Source organism: Sinocyclocheilus rhinocerous, unplaced genomic scaffold, assembly GCF_001515625.1.
Source record: "Sinocyclocheilus rhinocerous isolate Xijiao unplaced genomic scaffold, SAMN03320098_v1.1 scaffold1935, whole genome shotgun sequence".
In the NCBI taxonomy this organism is placed as follows: Eukaryota; Metazoa; Chordata; class Actinopteri; order Cypriniformes; family Cyprinidae; genus Sinocyclocheilus; species Sinocyclocheilus rhinocerous.
Genome location: NW_015623718.1, coordinates 166,510 through 191,025, shown reverse-complemented (window position 1 = coordinate 191,025; position 24,516 = coordinate 166,510). Strand labels below are relative to the sequence as shown.

The window sequence follows — 24,516 nt, the reverse complement described above, 5'->3', positions numbered from 1 at the left end:
TTTTGCTAGAATATAGTGCAATCATCAAGTTATGATAATCTGAAAATGAGTGCTTTTAAAACAGTCTTAAAACAGCCCGAGTCTATTGAAGCCAAACATGTGGGAAGTCTTGACATCTAAGACTGCATACCTTCAGCAGCTTGTGAAACAGTCCTGAGTTCCTGTGGTTGATCTTCATGGAGGTGATGACACCTCTTGCAGTACTAAGACTTTTGTCAATCCCAAACACGTGTCCCAAACACCTCTAGATCAGGGCTGGCACAGCGTCGGTCCTGAGAGCCACAGTCCTGCAGAGTTCAGCTCCAACCCTAATCAAACACACCTGAACAAGCTAATCAAGGTCTAAGGGTTACTAGAAAGCTACAGGCAGGTGAGTTTTTATCAAGGTTGGAGCAAAACTCTGCAGGAATGTGGCTCTCCAGGGCCAAAGTTGACCACCGCTGAACTAGTTCAATTACCTAACTGTAGAAAATGTCTCTGTCTTACAGTCTAAAGCCATGAGGGAGAGATGGCTTCTGCAGGGGACACCAGCAGTGCCACAAGAGGAAGATGACGGTCGGAGGAAACAGGTCGAGCAAGATGAACTTCACGTCAAGACACTAGAAGATGCCATTCACAGGTACAGTAATGTTTTTCAGATGAAAAATAACCCAGCGTTTACTGAAGACCTTCCACTTCCACTTTCTATCTCATCTTAGAAAATAAGGGATGTTTTGTGGGTTATATGTTTATTTCCTGCAAAAGCATCCATTAAGCAACCACTGTCCCAAACACTGGAGTCATTTCCTCCAGATATTTCTGCTCCGCTTTGCTTTTAATTATGAGAACTTCAAAGCTGCTCCCTTCAAGCTCATCTGGTAGCCGTATTTGAACCTCTCCAGTTGCCATTTTAAGGTTCCTCATATGAGATGCATTGCCAAACCAATGCGCGTTTCAGTTGATTGCTCTGCAGCAGGATATTTTGACAATCAAACAGCACCGTTGCGTCAAAAACATGATGTTGTGACTTGTGCTAGAAAATCAACTAAATCGTGCGAGGAGGGATTCTAACCATGGCTGTGGTGTAGGATAATGAGCTGATATTCTTGAATCTAATCGAAGTGTAACACATTGGGAATTTGATTTACAATCTAATAAAAAGCCTGTCCAGAAAGTATGAAAAAAAAACGATTTAATATCTTGAATTTAAAAGATTTTAAGTTTGAACCAATTTTAAAAGCAGACAACCAACTGCTTTTAGCAACATAGGATCATTCGAAATACGTGCCTCTAAATACATTTCTGCACAACTGAAAAAACATACCTATACATACGAATCGCTGCAGTTTCCAGTTGAAATAAACACTATAGGCAGTAAAACTCCAACAACTTTTATTCCTTTTCACACAAAGTATGATTTACAGGTCCACAGTTTCTATTACTGTAATAAAGCCTAATTTTCGCACAATTGCTTGAGGAATATTATGTTATATATTCAAAACTATTTTAACATGCTGCGAGATTTCAAAACTGATATTTTGAATGTTAGCGTCAAATATCCAGCGTCATATGTATAGGTTTCACTCACTGCACATTTCACTTTGAAACTGCCGCGAAACGTGCAGTAAGGTACGTAATAACGGTGTTGCAGAAATGTATTTAGAGGCACGTATTTCGAATGAGCCTGGGTTGGCTTTTAGCATGTTCGAACATGAAGCTGAGGGTTGTTAATAATTGCTAGCATGTTACTAGAACTTGTTGACATATTCTAACATGTCGCTGAGTGTTGCTAGCATGTTTAGCATGTTTCTAGAAGATGCCAGTTTGTTCTGTTGACGTCATTAAGCATGTTTCTAGAAGCTTATTCATGTTTAAATGAATTGTTAACGTTTTAGCAAGATTTGCAGGTTTCTAACATGTTTTAATATTTTTCTTGCTGCTTGTATGTTTTAGCATGTTGCCAAATATTTCTATATTGTTTAACAGTTTGCTACCATGGTTTAGCACATTGCCAGCATGTTTTAGCACAGAAAACCACCTAAATTGTGCAAGAAGTGCTACGCGTGATACTAACCATGGCTGCAGTGTATCTTAATTAACTGAACCAAATCACAAACAAAACTGGAACGCATTGGGAATTCAATTTACAATATAATAAGAGGACAGGTTATGCATAAACAAGAAACAGTTGCACATAAGCATATACTTATAAAATAGCTTTCTATGACTGTTCATTAAATGCACATTCTTTTCCATTCATTTAGTACAGAAGTTCCCATCACCACTGGAACAGTTAATATTACAACACTAAATGTCAGAACATTGGAATATTCCAATATAACTGTTGTTAAAATTGGTGTTTTTGGAAACTAAGTTGGCTTAATTAAGGTTTAGTGTATTAGTATGTGTGTTAAGTTATTAGTTTTTGTTTTTTTAGAGCAGGCCAGGAGAGTCTTTTGATTTCTGTTAAAAGGCTGAAGTTGAATGTCTCAAGGCCTCTGAATGTTTGAAGAAACCAGCAGTTTAGCCCAAAGAGATTGGTTATCTCAAGGGTTTGAAATGCTATTTGGAGGGCTAACTGGTTTTCTGGTTTTGATGGAATCAATTGTTATTCAGTTTATTCAAGTGAGCTGTGTGGGAGTGTTTTGGAAGATGTTTGGATTTTGAAATCTCATATTACATAAGTTATGTGCTACCTTTTGGTCCTCAGAAGTGAATATGTAATCAGTTAGTTTGTGATTGAAGTGGATGATGCCCTTACTCTCTGTTTGACAGTAATGAGTGGATGTTCTGAATTACATCGAGTTTATTGCTAATTTACTCTTCCATGTCATCCATGGAACGTCCAATTCATTGTTTAGATTTGAAGTCTCTAGGGTGTGTTTCCTCTCTGCACAGGATGTTGTCTTAGAATGTCTGTTTGGAATGTTGAATTTTTCCGAGGGTAAACAAAGTGGTATCATATCTCAAATTATTTGCATCTAATATGACCACACAGCACAGGTAAAATAGAGGGGTGGAATCTTGACAGTGGATGTTAGAGCAGGGCTACATACAGGAGCCTGAAGGCCCCAAGATGGGGCATTAAACAAAGGAAAGTCATTTGGAAATGTAATGTGTGCAACAATAGTGTAAAGAAGATGACTAGCCAATGCTGTGCTTTCTGAGTTGCATTATGTATGTGAAATAATTTAGTCATAACATTAAAAAAAAATTTAATTGAAAGAAAACTGGTGTGTGTGTGTGTGTGTGTGTGTGTGTGTTAGATGGTAAAATTTAAACTAAATTAAAGTTAGAAATACTGTTGACTGCTGTTAAGTAAGTTTGAGTTTAAGTACTAAAATGACTAAACCACAAATAAAAAAAATTATTAAAGAAAACCTAATAAAAATGCCCAAATCAACAAAATTATGAAAAATAAAATAAAAATGAAAATATAAAAATAGCAATTTGTTTTCAAAATAATAATAAATACTATAGTAATGCTAATTCTAATACTAATTCATCTCTAAAATCAGTAAAAATCAGCAGTCAACACTTGGTCAGCACTTTTTAGTTATATGACATTTTTTTTCCAACTGAGGGTAACTGAGTCAAATGGACAGGGCGACTGTTCAGATCATTGTGTGGCTGTGCTGGTTGTGTGTGGCAGGTGATATTTCCTGGGCTGCTGGGTGGGGGTGATGGGGCAGGGTAGACTCGCACAGAAATCTCTCTGTCAGGACGGCAAGAGGAATGAAGCGATAGAACCGCCTCGGTGGCAGAACTACGGAGACTGAGGGAGTGGCTGCTGGCTATTTCTGTACCCTGCAGAGGAGATTCTCCAAAATAAATGGGCACTCAAGACATATTTTCCATAGTTGAAGAATGAAGAAGAATGAAGTCTTCAACTTTCTGTATAGTTTCATCCTAAAGGAACAACCAAAAATGAAAATTTGCTAAAAATGTGCTCATCCTCAGGCCATCCAAGATGTAGATGAGTTTTTATTTATTCATCAAATGTTGATAAATGTAGCATTACATTACAGCATTTGCTCACCAGTGGATGCTCTGCAGTGAATGGGTGCCATCAGAATAAGAGTCCAAACAGCTGATAAAAACAATAATCCACAAGTAATCCACACCCCTCCAGTCCATCAATTAACATCTTGAGCAGTGAATAGCTGCATATTTATAAGAAACAAATACATCACTAAGACGTTTTTACTTTAAACTGTCACTTCAGGCCAAAATACGAGTCCATAATCCATAATAACGCTTCCTTCAGTGAAAAAAAAGTCCATCTTCTGTTTTCCTCTCACATCAAAATCCACCCACATATTTGTTTTGAACTGTTTTGGACTGTTTTCACTTGTAAACAGTGCTTAATCTGTGCAGATTTCTCTCCTGATTCAGACCAGATGACTTTTTTTATGTTTTTTTGTTTTGTTTTTTCATATTTTAACCAGAAGCAATGGTTTAAATCTTTAAAAAAATGTCTCAATTATCATTTTGTCATTTTGTGGTCTAAAAAGAGGATGGTGAGTGGGAATGTATTCTAGACTACACTTGTATAAGTATGACTGTCAGCAGACGAAATAGCATTATCAACAGATGGCTTTAATTTAAAAATATGCAAATATCGTCTTAAACAAATCAGCCTAACTGATACATTGCTGTATCACACTAAAAACACAAAGCATGAAGTTATGTCTGCCTGCTTCAAAAAAGAAAGAAAGAAAGCTAGAACTAGAAGCTTACAGTAAATGGTTTTGGTTGTAGCTCTGGTGGTTTTAACTATAGCCTGGGCTGAACAGCAGTGCATCTCTTGCGAGGACAGACTTCTCCTAAAAACTTATCATTACAGAAGACGTCCCAGCCACTGAGTCTAAAGTAAAGCTTTAACTACCAGGTTTTCCAGGAAAAATATGGTGTTGACATGATACTAACTCACTCATAAAGCACCTCCCCGACACATCTGGACACGCACTGTTTATACAACGGTGTGATATGGGCTCCTAATATGGTGAAAAGAACGTGTAAGGTCGCTCCTCTTGCACTGGAGGAAAGAGAGACATGACAATAAACATTACATCAAGGTTAGGGATAAGACTGACTGCTATTACTGTACTAAGACCTCGTAACATATCATGAGCTACTGAATTTCTTCCTCCGTTTTGAGTCAGTCAGCTTGGAATACACAGTATTTCAGAAAGTCTTTGGGCCTGAGTGTTATTGCAGTTACCATTAAAGTTTTTTTAATATATTATTTTAATGTTTAGGTTTTAGTAATTGTATTTTTTTGTCAATTCTACTTTTTTTAATTAAGATTTTTAAATGTTTTTGAAAGACGAAAGGACATTGATAATAGTAAGTCGGTTTTTGTTTGTTTGGTTGGTTGTTGTTTTTTTCTGAGCAGAATATTAGAATGATTTCTGAAGGATCATGTGACACTGAAGACTGGAGTAATGATGCTGAAAATTCAGCTTTGATCACAGCAATAAATTATAGTTTACAATATATTCACATAGAAAACAGTTATTTTAAATTGTAATCATATTTCACAATATTAATTTTACTGTATTTTGATAAAATAAATGAGACTAAATAAGAGACTAATTTCAAAAACAATAAACAAAAATCATAATTATTCCAAAATTTTGACTAGTTTTTAATAATTGTATTTCAGTTTTTAGTTTTAGTTATTTCAGAACATCAAGTTAAACTAAATGAAAATGAAAAATGTTGCCTTGGTGTGTGTGTGTGTGTGTGTGTGTGTGTTGTGGTTTGTGTTTTTGGGGTGTAGATCTGTGCTGTTCATTTCATGTGCAATTTCATTTTAGCCACTGTTACCTGGAGCACTTTCATTTTCTTCTACATTTAGCAAGAGAATGTTGAGGTAATTTTAAGCAATATTTTGCTGTCAACAAAGTCACACATTTTGCCCTAATGAGCGTTACCTTAGAAACAAGTCATTTCTGAGTCTAAGACCACCTCAGAGTTGAATCTCCATGTTGTCGTCTCATAATTACAGTAGAAAAGACACAATATGAAGACTGCAGAAGTCCTAGAGATTCCCCTTACAGCCATTCAGATCTGACATCTGGTTAACTGGACAGGAAGCAGTCAATCTCTGTGTTGTCATAGGAACAGGACGGGGGTTCGGCTCTACTGCTGATGAACTCTGGCTGAGTACAGGGACATCGCTGGCCATTGCTGTGAAGTGACGACCTCACACCAGTTTCATAATGATTCTAGCCGAGGTTTCATTAAACATGCGTGTCATAGATTTTGGAGTGATTGCAAATGTGTGAATCTCCCAAAAAACAGACCCCATATTTCAAGGTCGTAAGACATAATTTTTTTACATAGGACAAAATTAAGCCTACTTTAAGACATTATTTTTAATTGTTGTAACTTTAACACATTCTCCTTTTTTTATTATTATTATTATTATTATCATTATTATTAATATTCAGATTGCTCTGTTGAACCCCAAGAGTGTATGATAGTAAAACATGCTGCTGCAAGACAAAAGGAAACCCTGTAATGGATTTAGACAGGTGGTGCTGGGGAGGAGGAGGGCTACAGACATAGCGCGCAGACATGAGCTCCATCTAGTCGGACTGGAAAATAAAGGCAAGTATAGATAGAAAGAAGCGATTGATTGGCTGCAGAACAGGAGACAAGACAGCTAATCATCGGCACGGAAGACTTTCATGTCTCAACTTGGTATTTATAAATAACAATGTAATGTATTTACACATAAATGTGCAGTCATGTTAGCAAAATATTGGTGAAAAAAGGTCTATTCTAGATCTAAGCAGCTTTCTATTGGTCAATACAGCAAATTTGCATGACAGATTGAACCTATTGCAAAATTTGCATAGGATTTTTTTGCCCTCACACAAAATCCCTATTGCATATATTCCTGTTGAAATGACTGGATTTTGTTTTGTTTTTTTTGTGAAAATTCAATAAACAACAGTAAATGTGAACCATATGCTATTATTTTATTTACTTTATTAAAGATGATTTAAATAAAATCATAAGATCATTGTATTTTCACTAATACAGTAACAAAAATCCAATAAGAAACACTAGAGAGAATAATGGGAATGGCCAATAGGAGAAGGTGATGCACACAGCCAGGAAGCGTGGGAAATAATGCAGGAAGTCAGCAGTGGGTGTGAGGCCTGTATGAGCTCATCCAGACACAGCACAAGATGCACTCTTGACCTCTGACTGAGTTTTGGAAAAAGAAAAATGGGAAAGTCTGCTTTTAAAATGAGTCATGGTCAACACCCATCACAGCTTACAGGCAGTGCAACGCATGAAACAAAGTGACTGGCACCTCTCTGTGATCGAAAAAAATTAAATTATATATATATAATATATTCCAATATATTTATATATTGGAATATTAAATGACTGATAAATCCTCTGATAATAGTTTGATTCAAACAGAACTTTTCACACTATACTGAACAAACTCTTGTTTTAGTTATTTGCACATGGAAGTACTGCATTAGCTGTTATTAAAGAAAACATATAGCTAGTGAAAGGGCCAACTTTGTGTGCTCACACAATTATAGCTCACAGAAACGCTCCATTCATAGTTATGGATGTTGATGTTACTGTGGGACTGATTTCCTGTTTCTTCTTTTCCTAAATTGAAATAATAAAAGTCTTCGTAATGCTTTCGTGTGAGCTGTGTCTGTTCTGTGAGAGCTTTGGACATGAGTTACCAATTTCATACCGCAATATATACATTTAACAATCAAGTCCAACATGATGTTTTGTAGGAAAACACAATTGATGAATATATTTTAATCATAAAATAGTCACAAGAGGATAAGGGAGACAAGTTTAGTTGTCACATGGAGCAGTACCTACATCTCAGTAAAGGTTTTGAGTCAAATTTTTTTTTACATTTTTTACAATTTATTATTATTATTTTGTGTGTGGGTGTGTACCTGTTTTTCTATTCTGGTGGGGGCTTAAACCTGAATACACACAGACTCATGGGGACTCGTGTCACGGAGGGGACCTAAATTGAGGTCCCCATGGGTAAACAAGCTAATAAATCACACAGAATGAAGTTTTTTGAAAATCTAAAAATGCACAAAGTTTCCTGTGAGGGGTAGGTTTAGGTGTAGAGTTGGTGTAGGGCAATAGAAAATACGGTCTGTACAGTAGAAAAACCATTACGCCTATGGAGAGTCCCCACAAGGATAGCTGACCAGACATGTGTGTGTGTGTGTGTGTGTGTGTGTTTGAATTTTGTTCTCCAAACTTTTAATGACTTTCAATAATGATTATATACATATATCTGCCTGAAGACTATAAGCCTGTCTGAAGACACTAGTTCCTCTTTCCCTTGCTGATCTTGATTCCACCACTAGATGGCCTTGAAGAATTGGGTCTTTGGCTTTGTTAATATGTGTCCATAGCATTGCCACTCTTGTGCTTCCTGAGTCTGTAGTTTTGTAAGAAAACAAGCTGCATATTCCCTTTTTTAGTTATTATCATATTTTATTTAATGGGTGTATTATTGTCATCAGTAGGCATATATTGTTATTTACAGAATAATATTCCATAGACAGTGTGGCTAAAATTAATTCAGTCCACACTGAACCATTGAGGATATTTTGGTTACACTTTATATTGATGGTCCCCTTTAGAAACTCTTTAACTAACTTTGCAACTACATGTCAACTAACTCTCATTAGAGTATTAGGAAACTGTTAGGGTTAGGGTTAGGGTTAGAAGGATAAGTTGACATACTTGCAAAGTTACTTATAGTAGAAGAATCTGTTGGAGAACATAAAAATAAAGTGATAGCAGATATTAAGCAGATGGTCTACTAATACATACTCTAATGACTCACGATCTGTACAGTAGAAAAACCATTACGCCTATGGAGAGTCCCCACAAGGATAGCTGACCAGACATGTGTGTGTGTGTGTGTGTGTGTGTGTGTCTGGGAGTGTCTGCACCCTTGAACATGAGTGTGTAGTTGAGACTCATCGGCAGACGCCTCCAGCTAATTGTTCTCCACTGATCACTAATTAGGCTTGCACAAATACAGCATAAATACATTCTTCTGCAGGCAACCCCTATTACCAAGCTATGATTAAAACACACAATTGTACTTGTTGCCCACAGATGTTAAAGAAATAGTTCACCCACAATGAAACTCAACCTTGTGAAAAGGAAGTGTGCTTAATTGTATTGAATGTTCATTTGTAGTGGACTTCAAATCTTAAAAGTATATTTAAAAAAAAAAATGTACTTGCAGATAATGTAATATTTATAAAATAAAAGTCCACTTAAGTGTACTTAAACAGAGATAACACTTTAATGATTGTTTCTTAACACACTTAAGTAGACTTTTTAAAAAGTGCACTTTGTAATAATGTCAAACTACATGTTTTACGTTAAAGTACATAATCATTGTTTTAATCATCTTTTGTCGTGCTTTAAAGTAGTACACTTATTTTGATGCATTTGATGCATGATTTAACCTCCTAAAGCACATGTAAAGCACTTGAATATAATTTTAACATGAGTGTGTTTTTCAATATTACATTTAAAGTTTATATATTAAATGTACTAAATTGCAGCTTCTTCATTACAAATATATAATTACAAATGTATTAAAATACATGACACAAGTTTTAGTAGAAATGACATTAAAGTATATTAGAGTTTATTATAAATTATTGTCAGTACATGCATTAGTTTTAACCATATTTACATCTAAGACAATAGATGTAAATATGAAACTACACAAAGACGTACTAGTGGGCCAGAAAAAAACACTCTAAAGTTTATCAAATTGCATTTAATATAAATGTAAACTATATTACATTTTCATTTGATTGCAATTAAAATCCGGTTAAGTATACTTTTTAAAAAGTATATTATTTCCATAATAAGTAGCCTAATCTTTTGCTAAAGTGTACTTGTGTTTCACAAGGGACCATATGGTTTCAATCCCTTTCTATCTTTCATGAAATAAAAAAAGACATGTTTTACAGAATGTCTAAGCTGCTCTTTTCCATAAAACGGCTACTTTTGTGATGCTTTTTTGTCTCTTTTGGTGTTTTACAGTCTTTGGGAGCTTGGACATTCTGCCGAACATCTCTTTTCAAGTTTCACAAAACATAGAAAACCATATGGGGTTCCTTGAATTTGATCTTGAAAATCAAAGAAAACGCTCAGACAGTGCCACGTGTTGGTGCATTCATGGCCATCCATTATATGTGTATACATATAGATAGCACATGTCCTTTTGTAGAAGGAATTTTCATCAGGAATCGTGGGAAGGCTCCTTTGTTTTTTGTTACTGCAGACCACGTAACCTCAGAGATCCAAACAATAGCAGGAAATTCTGATGGGCGGAGGCAGCGAGGTTCCTCCGCCGGCAGCTTCCTCATTGGCTGCCAGCATTCAGAATGAGTGAGAAAGGAGTCCGCTGGGAAAAGTGGAATATGCATGGGTTAATTGACACTGAAGGGATATGTCTCATTCATTTCCAGAATGTGTGCACACGACTGCATTCCATGCAGTGATTTCATTCAATGGGCAGCACATCTGTACGCCTGGGAAAAAAAAAACTTCAAGTTCAAAGCTGTGATACAGTAAACAGGAGATTTGGTTTTATGGTTCTCATTTTTCATCAAGGAGTAAAGAGCATTGACGTGCCTGATTTTGTTTCTTCCATGGAATGCAAAATTATATTTTTAGCAGAATGTCTACACTGATTTTTTTTGCATAGAGAAAAAATTGGTTCCAAAAGTATCCTAAAAGTAGTGCTGCACTATATTAGAAGTATTCTGAAGCCATATAATAGCTTTGTGTTTGGGACAGAACAAAATATCTGTTATGTGTAAATACATTACTGTTCAAATGTTTGGGGTCAGTTAGATTTAAATACTATGTTTTGTTCAGCATAAATGTTTTAAATTGTACAGTAAATAATTTACAAAAAAAAGTATTTCAAATAAATGCTTTTACTTTCTTACTGCTGATATTTTTAATTTTAAACTGTTTTCAACATTGATAATAATCAGAAATGTTTCTTGAGCAGCAAATCAGCATATTAGAGTGATTTCTGAAGGATCATGTGAGATTTAAAAAAATATTCATGTAGAAAACCATTATATTATCTGTTATGTGTAAATACATTACTGTTCAAATGTTTGGGGTCAGTTAGATTTAAATACTATGTTTTGTTCAGCATAAATGTTTTAAATTGTACAGTAAATACATTTACAAAAAAAAGTATTTCAAATAAATGCTTTTACTTTCTTACTGCTGATATTTTGAATTTTCAACTGTTTTCAACATTGATAATAATCAGAAATGTTTCTTGAGCAGCAAATCAGCATATTAGAGTGATTTCTGAAGGATCATGTGAGATTTAAAAAAATATTCATGTAGAAAACCATTATATTAAATTGTAATAATATTTCCGAATATTATTATTTTTTTATATTGCATTATAAAAATCATTTTAAAAATCTTACAAACCCCAGACTTTTGAATGGTTGTGTACTTGGTATCTCTTGATCTCTAGGTGCACTTCTCTATGTGAAACAGTCTCTGCATTTCTGAGGAATTTATTTAGCATTTTATAAATTCATTAATTGTATGTACTCTATCCAAATAAATCAATAAATTGTGTGTTTGTAGATTGGAATCAGAAATCTGTCTTTTGGAGACTGAAGAATCACAGATCTCAGCTAAAGAGCAAGTTCTCAGAGAGCGACTGCGGGAAACAGAGAGATCTATTGAAGATCTACAGAAGGTATGTGATCCTCATAACAGAAGAACACACGATACAGTGGCCTCAGACTGTGTATGGACAGCCACAGTTAAAAATGTCTGAATATCATTGCATTAGACAAAATATCAAAGCAAGTGGCATTTATTATAATAGAATAGTACATGCTTTAACTGATGAAATACAACTGTTAGTAATGGTGTGTTCAAGTCTTCCTGAGGCGTTTCATATTTATGAGTTGGAAAGTCGTATTTACAATGTCAGGTGTATTCAAATCCCTTCTTTCAATCAAGACGCTGATGTACCTTCTCTTTATTTACTTAATAAAAATACATAAAGGTTTTAAACTAAGAATGTCAAGTGTGCTTCTTATGTTTATTTTGTGCATGCAACCTATCTAGTTTTATTGTAAATGAAATAAAACATACATTTAAAAAAAAAATTACCATCAACTACACACTACTTCCATTGCATCCACCAAGACTCGAGTTTCCCACTCGCAATTATGACTTTGTAAATACAATCTTTAATGCATCTTCATACATCCCCGGAAAATCACCTTGACACCAGTTATTACCAAAAAGTCCAAATTACTTCTCATTTGTTCACAGTAGCCACTTCTAGAGTTTGATATTTTGTTATCTAACATTATGGCATGCAGACATTTTTAACTGTGACTTAAATGTGAAGTGTGTAATTTTTTTTCATTCAGTAGCAGATTGGGAGTCATTCTGGAAACCTGTCTGAAAACAGTCAAAAAAAAATGTTAAGTGCTTTGGTAAAAAATAGTTGTGCAGAAATTACACACTTCAGCTTTAAATGTCTTAATAATATAACTCTAATGCAGCAATGTATTTGTTACATGAAAAGTTTTTTGTTACTGCAGACCACGTAACCTCAGAGATCCAAACAATAGCAGGAAATTCTGATGGGCGGAGGCAGCGAGGTTCCTCCGCCGGCAGCTTCCTCATTGGCTGCCAGCATTCAGAATGAGTGAGAAAGGAGTCCGCTGGGAAAAGTGGAATATGCATGGGTTAATTGACACTGAAGGGATATGTCTCATTCATTTCCAGAATGTGTGCACACGACTGCATTCCATGCAGTGATTTCATTCAATGGGCAGCACATCTGTACGCCTGGGAAAAAAAAAACTTCAAGTTCAAAGCTGTGATACAGTAAACAGGAGATTTGGTTTTATGGTTCTCATTTTTCATCAAGGAGTAAAGAGCATTGACGTGCCTGATTTTGTTTCTTCCATGGAATGCAAAATTATATTTTTAGCAGAATGTCTACACTGATTTTTTTTGCATAGAGAAAAAATTGGTTCCAAAAGTATCCTAAAAGTAGTGCTGCACTATATTAGAAGTATTCTGAAGCCATATAATAGCTTTGTGTTTGGGACAGAACAAAATATCTGTTATGTGTAAATACATTACTGTTCAAATGTTTGGGGTCAGTTAGATTTAAATACTATGTTTTGTTCAGCATAAATGTTTTAAATTGTACAGTAAATACATTTACAAAAAAAAGTATTTCAAATAAATGCTTTTACTTTCTTACTGCTGATATTTTTAATTTTAAACTGTTTTCAACATTGATAATAATCAGAAATGTTTCTTGAGCAGCAAATCAGCATATTAGAGTGATTTCTGAAGGATCATGTGAGATTTAAAAAAATATTCATGTAGAAAACCATTATATTAAATTGTAATAATATTTCCGAATATTATTATTTTTTTATATTGCATTATAAAAATCATTTTAAAAATCTTACAAACCCCAGACTTTTGAATGGTTGTGTACTTGGTATCTCTTGATCTCTAGGTGCACTTCTCTATGTGAAACAGTCTCTGCATTTCTGAGGAATTTATTTAGCATTTTATAAATTCATTAATTGTATGTACTCTATCCAAATAAATCAATAAATTGTGTGTTTGTAGATTGGAATCAGAAATCTGTCTTTTGGAGACTGAAGAATCACAGATCTCAGCTAAAGAGCAAGTTCTCAGAGAGCGACTGCGGGAAACAGAGAGATCTATTGAAGATCTACAGAAGGTATGTGATCCTCATAACAGAAGAACACACGATACAGTGGCCTCAGACTGTGTATGGACAGCCACAGTTAAAAATGTCTGAATATCATTGCATTAGACAAAATATCAAAGCAAGTGGCATTTATTATAATAGAATAGTACATGCTTTAACTGATGAAATACAACTGTTAGTAATGGTGTGTTCAAGTCTTCCTGAGGCGTTTCATATTTATGAGTTGGAAAGTCGTATTTACAATGTCAGGTGTATTCAAATCCCTTCTTTCAATCAAGACGCTGATGTACCTTCTCTTTATTTACTTAATAAAAATACATAAAGGTTTTAAACTAAGAATGTCAAGTGTGCTTCTTATGTTTATTTTGTGCATGCAACCTATCTAGTTTTATTGTAAATGAAATAAAACATACATTTAAAAAAAAAATTACCATCAACTACACACTACTTCCATTGCATCCACCAAGACTCGAGTTTCCCACTCGCAATTATGACTTTGTAAATACAATCTTTAATGCATCTTCATACATCCCCGGAAAATCACCTTGACACCAGTTATTACCAAAAAGTCCAAATTACTTCTCATTTGTTCACAGTAGCCACTTCTAGAGTTTGATATTTTGTTATCTAACATTATGGCATGCAGACATTTTTAACTGTGACTTAAATGTGAAGTGTGTAATTTTTTTTCATTCAATAGCAGATTGGGAGTCATTCTGGAAACCTGTCTGAAAACAGTCAAAAAAAATTTGAAAAAAGTGCTTTGGTAAAAAGTAGTTGTGCAGAAATTACACACTTCAGCTTTAAATGTCTTAATAATATAACTCTAATGCAGCAATGTATTTGTTACATGAAAATGTAACAAAGCAAAAGAATTTACAACAACCTGATCTTTTCTAATCATGTTGCTTGTTTTTTAGGCAAGTTGGAGCTAAACTCTGCAGGACACCGGCCCTCCAGGACCGAGTTTGGACAGCCCTGACATAGACCTTTCAGACCAAGATCATGGTCATTTCTACAAACCACTGGATGTTACTTCCAAGGTACAAGCGCAATGGTAGACAGTCACTAAAACAGAGGGGTATTACATTAGCCTCTTGGACCATTTCCCTGTTGCCTCAGCTAGACTATTGAACTCCACACATACACCAATGGCTCTGTACTTTGTTTACCCTGATCCACCTATTCACAGGGAATCCCTGTAACCCAGAGCCGACCATTGTTTAGCTCTAATTCACTCGCGTTGCTTTTGCTGTCTAAGCAAATTAGCTGCCTCATGGAAAAAAAGGGCGAGAGGGAAAATCAGTTTAGTACGGGGGGATTGGAAGGGGAGGGAGTAAATTTGGTGGGCTTTTGAACACAGGAATCTAGTTTTAGTTTCTCTTCTGCTCTCCACCGGACAGATGCGGTGAATTACAACTGTTCCCAGATCCCGGACCTCCCAGAACTGAACTCCCAAACTCCCGTCTCAGCTTCAGGGGATCAACAACCGCCAAGAAAATCTGGTAGGTGCTTGTTGGGCTTGTGGGAGGGGCTGGGGTGGTCACAGGTTTGGGCCGAGGCCAAAAGGGGGTACGGTAATGTAGATTTACAGATGGCGCAGTTACTCACCGCAGCGCATTTGTGAGAATGAATGGACAACATGGTGTATTTCGCAATCTATACACAGTAGGGTAACTGGTCACCAACACCTCAAAGGTTTAAAGTGAATAAACGCTGAGGCCTTTGGACAGCTGTGGCACCTGCTTTTGTTGAGCTCAGCTTACAGTAGACCTGTGATGCGATGGAGATGAGTGAAAAAGTCCACCACCGTGAACATTTATTGCATGTCTAGTTCATGTCTCATTCTAGAAATTGTATGGAAATTAATAGAAAAATGTTGCAGATCGATACAAACAGCTATTAAAAATCAAGACATCAGAAAAAATATTTGTATCTGTTAGTGACCAGGTATACTTGTTTATCTATTCAAGTACTTTATTTCTTATATATAAAGGGTTTAGATCAGTGGTTCTCAAATGGTTTAATCTCACAAATTAGATTTTAAATTGGAAATCAAGTTGTGGAAATACAACAAATAGTTACCATACAAAATGTCCTTAAAATTAAGCATCAAACTTTATTCATATTAATCTGAACTGTGCTGGCCCATCAATAGGCAAATGTTATTAGCATGACAATGGCTAAACAGGAAAATGTACAATGTTGTAAATGCATTAACAACAGCAGAAATGTGATTTACCATCCATCACTGGGCCAATATAGTATGACCAAGTGAAAAACGTATTTGCACCAAAAGAAGCAAATATGTACATTTCAGCATGCTTTTAAAAGAGTACTTGTGAAAATAATATACTTTAAAAGAATATACTTAAGTGCAAACTGAATGTAATGTGTTCAACAATTAACTGCAGGCTAATTCAAAGAAAATGTATTATAGTTTAAATGTATATTAAATGCAGTTAGCTTACCATTAGTGTGCTGTTTTTGACCCACTTAGTAGGACTTAAGTTAATTTGTATATACAATTTCATAATTACTTCTATTATCTCTTGAAATATGGAAAGTGTACAGTTGAATGTACTGACAAACATTTGATGAGCAAAAAATTATTGAATGTAATTTCGATTGAAACTCGCATGTCATTTATTTAAATATATTTGTAATTAAACATTTGTAAAGATGAACTTGCAATTTAGTACATTTAACATATTAAGTTATATTTAAGTGCCTCTTATATTAAAGTATTTCATTAATATTATATTATCTGCAATTTTTTTTAAATATACTTTTAAGATTTGAAGAACACTACAAGTGCACATGCAAAACAATTAAACACACTTATTATTCAAAACAGTATTTTTTTAGCTGTCCTAACAAATTTTATGGTTAGTTGCATTTTCATTATTTGCATTTAGTATTCTTTTTTTAATTTTTTTCCTGCAACCAATTTTTAGGTTGCAAGCCTCCACTTTAGAACCAGAACTCTTGGTTCTAAATGACTTTAGAACTCATTTAGATTAATCAAATTAGCTGCCTCAGAAATAGCTCTCTCGAGTGTTTTTGTATTTTACCAAGCAGTTTTTCTTTCAACGGAAGCTTTTATTAATAACTCCAAAGATTGTAATCTGTCAAGCATAATATAAGAGTAACGGTGCATTTCCATAAAATCAAGAAAAATGCAAGAGTGTGTCTTCAACAAAGCATACATCAGCATAAAGCGGTTACTGGCAACAGCGTAATAACAGTGCAAAGGGTAGGTTGAATTTGTTTTTTGGCTCTGATTTTAATGCCAATTTATGCGACTGTACAAATATTGCATGCACGTAGTGCCATCACTGAAAAACCCATTAATAACAAGCATGCCACATTTCAGTTACGCATGATAGGCCACACTGAGTAGACATTAACCCACAATCATCTGCACTCTTCCCCAAGCATTATACGCCATGGAGATCAGTGTCGAAAAGGACCGGAAAACGGGTACCACCAAGATCCTCTCGGCCTCAGCAGTCAGCCCGCGGGATGCTCACCAGAGGGGCGTCAAAGTCTACGACGACGGCCGCAAAGTGATCTACGAGGTGCGTTCTGGGGGATCTACTACACTGGAGAACGGTACGCACCCCTGGAGTCCCGGCGAGGTGGACAAACTCATGCAGCAAGTCGGCAAGACCCAACAACGAAGTGACGGCGCCCGGGTCACTGTCACACCGGCTGAGCCCCAGCCAATGGGAGGACAGTTGAGCTCCAAGGAGGCCAAGCAAGATCAAAAACAATCTCCTAGGAAAGGCTACGAAGGCGAGGTCACGGAGACTCCTCAGGCCTCAGCCGACAAACCAGTGACCATGATCTTCATGGGCTACCACAGCGTCGAGGACGAGGAGGAATCCAAGAAGCTGCTTGGCTTTGATGGCACCATCAAGGCCGAGATCGTCCTCATCGACGAGGACGATGAGAAATCTCTCCGGGAGAAGACCGTCACTGATATCTCCACCATCGACGGCAACGCCGCAGACCTCGTGTCGGGCCGGCCTCAGTCCGACACCACCGAACTGTCTTCAGAAGGCAAAGATGAAAGCTCGACCAAGGAACTGCCACCCACAGGTATTGAAAAGAAAAAACGCTGCCAGTGCTGTGCTGTCATGTGACCTTTCTCCCGCAACTTCTCTTTCCTGGAGCACATTCACCAAGGCTCTGCCTTCCTTAAAAACCAATCTCACCCTGTTACTAACAGCACCTCCACCTCTGTGACGTGAGAGAAGTTCGCTCCTCACTCTTTCTGACCTATTATACACAGATTGTCTGGTTCTTTTGGTGTAAGGTTGTACGACTCGAACAGCATATTGAGGGAACATCTTTAGGAGAAGATGCTGACCGAGAGCAAAACATACACTCTTAAAAATAAAAGTACCTATGATTCCATGAAGAACCTTCAACATCCATGGAAACTTTCCATTGTACGAAAGGTTCTTTATAGTGAAAAAAGGTTCTTAGAATTATTAAAAACAGTTTTTTTAAGAACCCAAAATGGTTCTTCAATTGCATCACTGCAAAAAAAATCCCCTTTTGGAACCATAATTTTTAAGAGTGTCTGTGAAAAGGTTTGTACCCCATTAAAACATTTTATTATCCTTTTTTTAATTATCCTTTGAGATGGAATATAGATGAAAAAGCCCATAAATAATATGTAAATGTACAAAAAGTAAATATAAGACTTGTCCAATATAAGCTTAGATAATTGCATAGAACGTCATACAATGATGTAGCATAGATTTGACAAAGATATTGTCCATAAATGTCTATCCCATTTGATGTATCACACAGTATGGAAACACAAAGTAGATCCATACAGCGTAAGGATGTTTGATCATTATTATGTTGTGCAGTAGCCTTACAAAGCCTTCAAATTACCATACGCGTTGGTTGTCCAAGATATTTTTGTTTACCGATCCAGATTTATTTTTCCCAACAAAAATGGAGACAATATGCTTACTTCATTACGCAAACTGATCTTATTGAAAGACATTTGCCCTTCTGTGCCTCTGTATCCTCGTATATAATAGGATTTTTACCATTTTTCATGTTCTAAGCTGCAAAAAGACTTTTTGACTGCTATCAGATCAGCTGAATCTTTCAAAGAGCTGCTAAAACCACAAAACAATACCAAGCAGATTCAGCTCAGTACTGCCATGTGTGCAAATACAGATCTGAGAGAATGAAAAGCCCTGGTGTGACTCTAGATTGCATGCACTATGGAGGTAAACAAGGTGCTAAATATATTTGGATCTATTTGCTATTTTTCTGAAAATGCAATGCACAATTCTCTACCATTTGTACAAATATTGTACCAGCAAACCAACCTTTAATTAAAATTATTAATTGACACTCAAATTCAAAGCATGCATCGTCTTAGGCTTTACTTAAATGTTAAATAACAAGTATTTTTGTGAGAGAAAAATATTAAGAATGAGATCTGTGTTCAAAGAAACATTACTATTGTACATGAATAGCTCACTACTGCTTATTATTTATAATCAAATATGAAGTCACAGAGATTACGGCTGCATATATATAATATGCCTGTAGATAAAGAATGTACATATATTACACTCAAAATGAGTGTTTAATCCACATTTATTTCTATAGTGGTTGAAATCTGAAAGTGTTTTAATATATGCTCATCGTTAGCATATTCACACTTAAATACCATACCAATAAAGACTTCTCCATGTGGTCACAAAGGACATATCTTAGTTATTTCTAAGTAAATTATTCTTCTTTCACTAATAACGGCTACCTTGCTGTTTCTGTATTCACTTTTCTAAGTCTTGCCACATTACAGAAGAACTTGTTTTAGTGCCATAATACATAATTTTTTTGTACAAATGATGCTCAGATGGGGAAATTAAAAGCCAGTTTACCTTATATTTACAATGAACAAAAATATGAATTATGAAATTGTTAAAAAAAACAAAAAAACATTTTACTTAAGTACATTTTACCCAATCTTAATTGAAGATAAATGTAGAAAAAATATTTCAATTTTTTATTTTTTATTTTTTTTTTTACAATAAAAATGTAGTTAAAACAGTAATAGTCAAAATAAATAAAGTTAAATATGGCCAATGGCATTCATTATGCTTTGACGCGCTATAGCGAACCTTTTTGTTTCTTCTTCATAAGAGTGTGCTCTTGTAACTACAAATCACCTACAGGTGATGTCATGTATGAAGGTCGTACCTGAAATGATTCTGTAATCAGTGCCAAAACAAATTCACCTTTTCAGGCTTAAAAAAATGCACTTTTGTGCGCTCAAAATATGATCTTTCGCGTGCAGAATTGTGGCAGAAATGTAAACCCATATGTAATGGTTTGAGGAGTACAGTCTCCTTTCATGAGTTGACATATTTCCTACTGAAACAGGAAGTTGGGCAGGAAGTTAGCTAACATCACAGCCCACCAAAACCAAAGAGTTGGATCTGGCTGGTTCGTTTTGGCAATTAAATGCTGTAACTGCACCATCAACCCAATCTCATGAGGAAATGTAACTATTTGGTGATTTCGTATACATTTTGTACATTTTGATTCATACGAAAATCTACGAGCATTAGGAGAAAACAGATCGTACCAAAACATACAAATAAGATATGAGTACAAGTACGTAATCATATAATTCCGATCGATTTGCCACCAATTCATCAAAATGTGAAATAGAAGTGAATTCTAATGAGATTGTGTTGAATTTCCTGCAGATTATTTATTAGTCACTTAGCATTTATAAATATTCATGTCAGAACCGAATTCCAATGAGCAAAGATGGCAGCCTGCAGGTCGCATGCTTCTGAACATGCGTCAACCTAGTAACTACCATTGATGTGAATGGCTAACAGAGAGCTCAAGTATATTCATTAATTTGCTACATGCTATTGCAGGTGGTATTTTGGCGGAGGTATACTCTCATTAATGATTATCTTACTGGACAAAAACTTGTATACGCTCATGTGAACAAGACAAGTCATCAGTATTTTTCCACAGCACATTTTAAATGCATGTATCTGTTAAATGTTCGTTTTTTTAACCTTTAGTAGTACACTAGATGGCCTTGCAGCTAACAGACATGGATTTTTTTTATTTTTTTTATTCATGGGGTCTTTAAGGTTGAACATTTCATGTTTGAATCTGTTTACACAATGTAGGAATACCAGCTCCATCAAACATTTTTGCTCCCAGAATAAGGCTAGTGTCAGTGTTGTCTATCAGGATCTTTCAGCCTCAAACTGCCAAACAGCTCTAATTCAGTTTTCAGCTCCCATATGAGCTCTGATCTGCCATGAAATTACTGTTGTGCTTCTTCATTGAGATTCTGCTGTATTTTTGTAATCCTGAAGTGTAAAGCTTACCTTTTTTAATGATTATAACATTCTCTTTCTGTATCATATCATTCTTTTTCTCTCTCACACACTCTCTCCAGTACGGACTGCCAGCAGCACTGCTGTAACATTGGCTTTCAGTTATTTATTTTTTCCTTTGTATGGTATACTTAGTCCAATAAACAGCATTTTTTCCAACGTGCCTACCCTCCTGTGTCTGTGCTATGGTTCTTTCTCTAACTAATTTCTCATCATTGGGACATTACTAGCACTTTCCCTCTCTGTAATCTCATCCCTCACTCATTTCTGGGCAGCACTAACTCCAGTAGCTCGTCTCTCCAGCCGTGAATGAGATATGCTGATGTGTCTGCCCCGCTTCACAGATTGCATGTACAGCAAGTTTAACCCTCACCAAATCTGTGCCCTCGCTCACAGTTAAAGGCTGACATCCACTGAGGAGATCTGAATATGCTACAGGTTTGTGAGAGTCGTCATGTTGGTAGGTTTAGAAACCACGGAGAAAGCTGAAGTAGGTGTCATAGTCCAAAGGAGAATATTTGTCTTGGTTTCCAGTAAAAATATCTAGACATTGTTAAAACAAGATAAATTTACCTGCTAAAAAACTATTTACAGTATACACTAACATTTGGAAGTTTGGGGTCGCTGAGATTTATTTTTTATTTTTTATTTTTTTTTAATGTTTAAAGTATTTTTCTCACCAAGGCACAATATTACAAAAATAAAAACAGTAATATTCAGAAATATTATTACAATTTCAAATAACTGTTTATGTGAATATATTCTAAAATGTAATTTATTTCAGTGATGTAAAGCTGTATTTTCAGCATCATTACTCCAGTCTTCAGTGTCACATGATCCTTCAGAAATCATTCTAATATGCTGATTTGCTGCTCAAGAAACATTTCTGATTATTATCAATGTTGAAGACAGTTGTGCTGCTTCATATTTTTGTGGAAACCGTGACATTTTTTTTTTTTTTCAGGATTCTTTTGATGAATAGAAAGTTCAAAAGAACAGCATTTGTTTGAAATAGAATTTTTTGTAACAATGTTAAAGTCTTCATTGTAACTTTTGATCAATTTAACACATCCTTGCTTAATAAATGTATTAATTTCACTAAAAAAATCAAATGAAATCAAACTGACCCCAACCTTTTGCACAACAATGTATGTAATTAAATACAGATATTAAATAGGCTTATATTCTCTAAAACAAGCTGTAATGGCTTATACAGTCTTGCTCATCAGGTAAAATATTCTTGTTTCAAGGATGTTTACATGTTTTTACTGGAAATCTGACTAGATTCTGACATTAGCATTTAGCTAAACTAATGACTTGATACTGTAATAGGCACCAAAATGCATATTGCATTGAATCTAAAGAGCAGGGTGGTTAATGTCATGTCAATATAAAAGACGATTTAATGACTGCATAATAATGACTTAATGTGTTATTAGTCCACGAATAAAAACAGCACAGCTGCATTGGGTTCTTATCATCCGCTCCACATTTACATAAACCATTGCAGTGACAAATAGCTTATTTACAAGATTCTTCTTCTTAAAAAAGAAAAAAAAAACAGAATGGAAGCAGTTGTCTCGAAGCAGACTTATACTATGAAACACAGAGGTGTAAAGACATGAAAAATATGAGATATGTGCTTTGAAAATATAGTTTACATACTCCTTGCAAGTGGCAAAGCTGGATCTTGAAATGGAGCCACTGTGGGAAATAACTCACACGTGCAGAGCATGCAAGCAAGTCAAAGAGTTTACAGGACCTGCAGGACTCTCGTCAAAAACAGAGAGCAGTTTTACTGCTCAAAACCAACCTGGGACTTATACAGCAAAGAAACAAATAAAGGAAAGGAAAGGAAACAGGGCAAAATATGTTTATCATGTTCATATTATTAAAAAATATATGATGCACATATCCTGCACATTCTTCAATGAGTGCACTGTAAAAAAGTGGTAAACTGCAATTGTTACCTTAAAGAGCTATTTTAAATTACATTTTTATAATCATATTATTATTTTGTTATTATTTATTTATTTAATTAAATTTTATTAAAATTAAGTGTTTCTTAAAACCAGTGTTTAGATGTTACTTTTATTCAATGCAATAAACATATCAAGCAGAATTGCATGTAATACACAGGAAACACTATTATTGAAAATATAGTTTACATACTCCTTGCAAGTGGCAAAGCTGGATCTTGAAATGGAGCCACTGTGGGAAATAACTCACACGTGCAGAGCATGCAAGCAAGTCAAAGAGTTTACAGGACCTGCAGGACTCTCGTCAAAAACAGAGAGCAGCTTTACTGCTCAAGACAAACCTGGGACTTATACAGCAAAGAAACAGATAAAGGAAAGGAAAGGAAACAGGGCAAAATATGTTTATCATGTTCATATTATTTAAAAATATATGATGCACATATCCTGCACATTCTTCAGTGAGTGCACTGTAAAAAAGTGGTAAGCTGCAACTGTTACCTTAAAGAGCTATTTTAAATTAAATATTTATAATCATATTATTATTTTGTTATTATTTACTTATTTTATTTTATTTTATTTTTTGTGTGTTTAGATGTTACTTTTATTCAATGCAATAAACATTTAAAGCAGAATTGCATGTAATAAACAGGAAACACTATTAAACTTACCAACTGCAGAGAATAATATCAACAGTGTTATGGACCGATCTGCCTGTACTAAACCCTCTGTCCTGATTACAAACAGGCTTTGAGAGAATGTACTAGAACACACATTGAGAACGTGCTGACTAGATCTAGCAAACACCATTCAGGGCTATTTATTAAAGCTCTTCTATTAGAGAGTCTGTTTTGATTCTCACATACAGCATTAAAGGGATAGTTCACCAAAAAAATGGAAATTCTGTCAACATTTATTCACCCTCATGTCGTAAGACTTTAGTCTATCTAAACAAGCCTAAATTAAATCTAATCATCAAATAAAGCGACTGTTTTTCTTCATAAGACTTGAATAAAACCACATGATTAATATGGATTTGCTTTAGGATGCCTTTATGACCTATTTTGTTCTTCTAAGTTTTGGTTATCTGGACTTTCAGGTTTCATTAAAAATATTTAAATTTGTGTTCCGGAGATCCTTAAGACTCCTTAAAATTAAGATTAGTCACATGGGTAAGTAAATGATGACTGAATTTTCATTTTTGGATAAACTATCCCTTTAGGAATCAAGTACATGACCGATAAAGGCAGGTATTTAATATGTAAATAGCAAACATGGTGTGTGTGCGTGTGCGTGCGTGCGTGCTTGTGTGTGTGCGTGTGTGTGTGTGTGTGTG

The 24,516-nt window shown here is 35.2% G+C and overlaps 1 protein-coding gene across 3 annotated transcripts in view; it reads left to right on the top strand.

Annotated features, from left to right (window-relative positions):
• LOC107732273 (paralemmin-2-like) overlaps positions 1 to 24,516 on the top strand; it is a 105,921-nt gene that overhangs the window by 28,631 nt on the left and 52,774 nt on the right. Inside the window, exons 4-8 of one of the 3 annotated variants that reach the window (XM_016543811.1) lie at positions 489 to 619; positions 11,659 to 11,777; positions 14,783 to 14,803; positions 15,199 to 15,300; positions 17,234 to 18,236. In XM_016543811.1, coding sequence (XP_016399297.1) covers positions 489 to 619; positions 11,659 to 11,777; positions 14,783 to 14,803; positions 15,199 to 15,300; positions 17,234 to 17,943 — 1,083 coding nt within the window. In that variant the 3' untranslated portion in view covers positions 17,944 to 18,236. Of the gene's footprint in view, positions 1 to 488; positions 620 to 6,111; positions 6,119 to 11,658; positions 11,778 to 14,782; positions 14,804 to 14,847; positions 15,301 to 17,233; positions 18,237 to 24,516 lie in introns of those variants that run through there. The other 2 variants (XM_016543582.1, XM_016543656.1) reach the window with 2 other exon arrangements.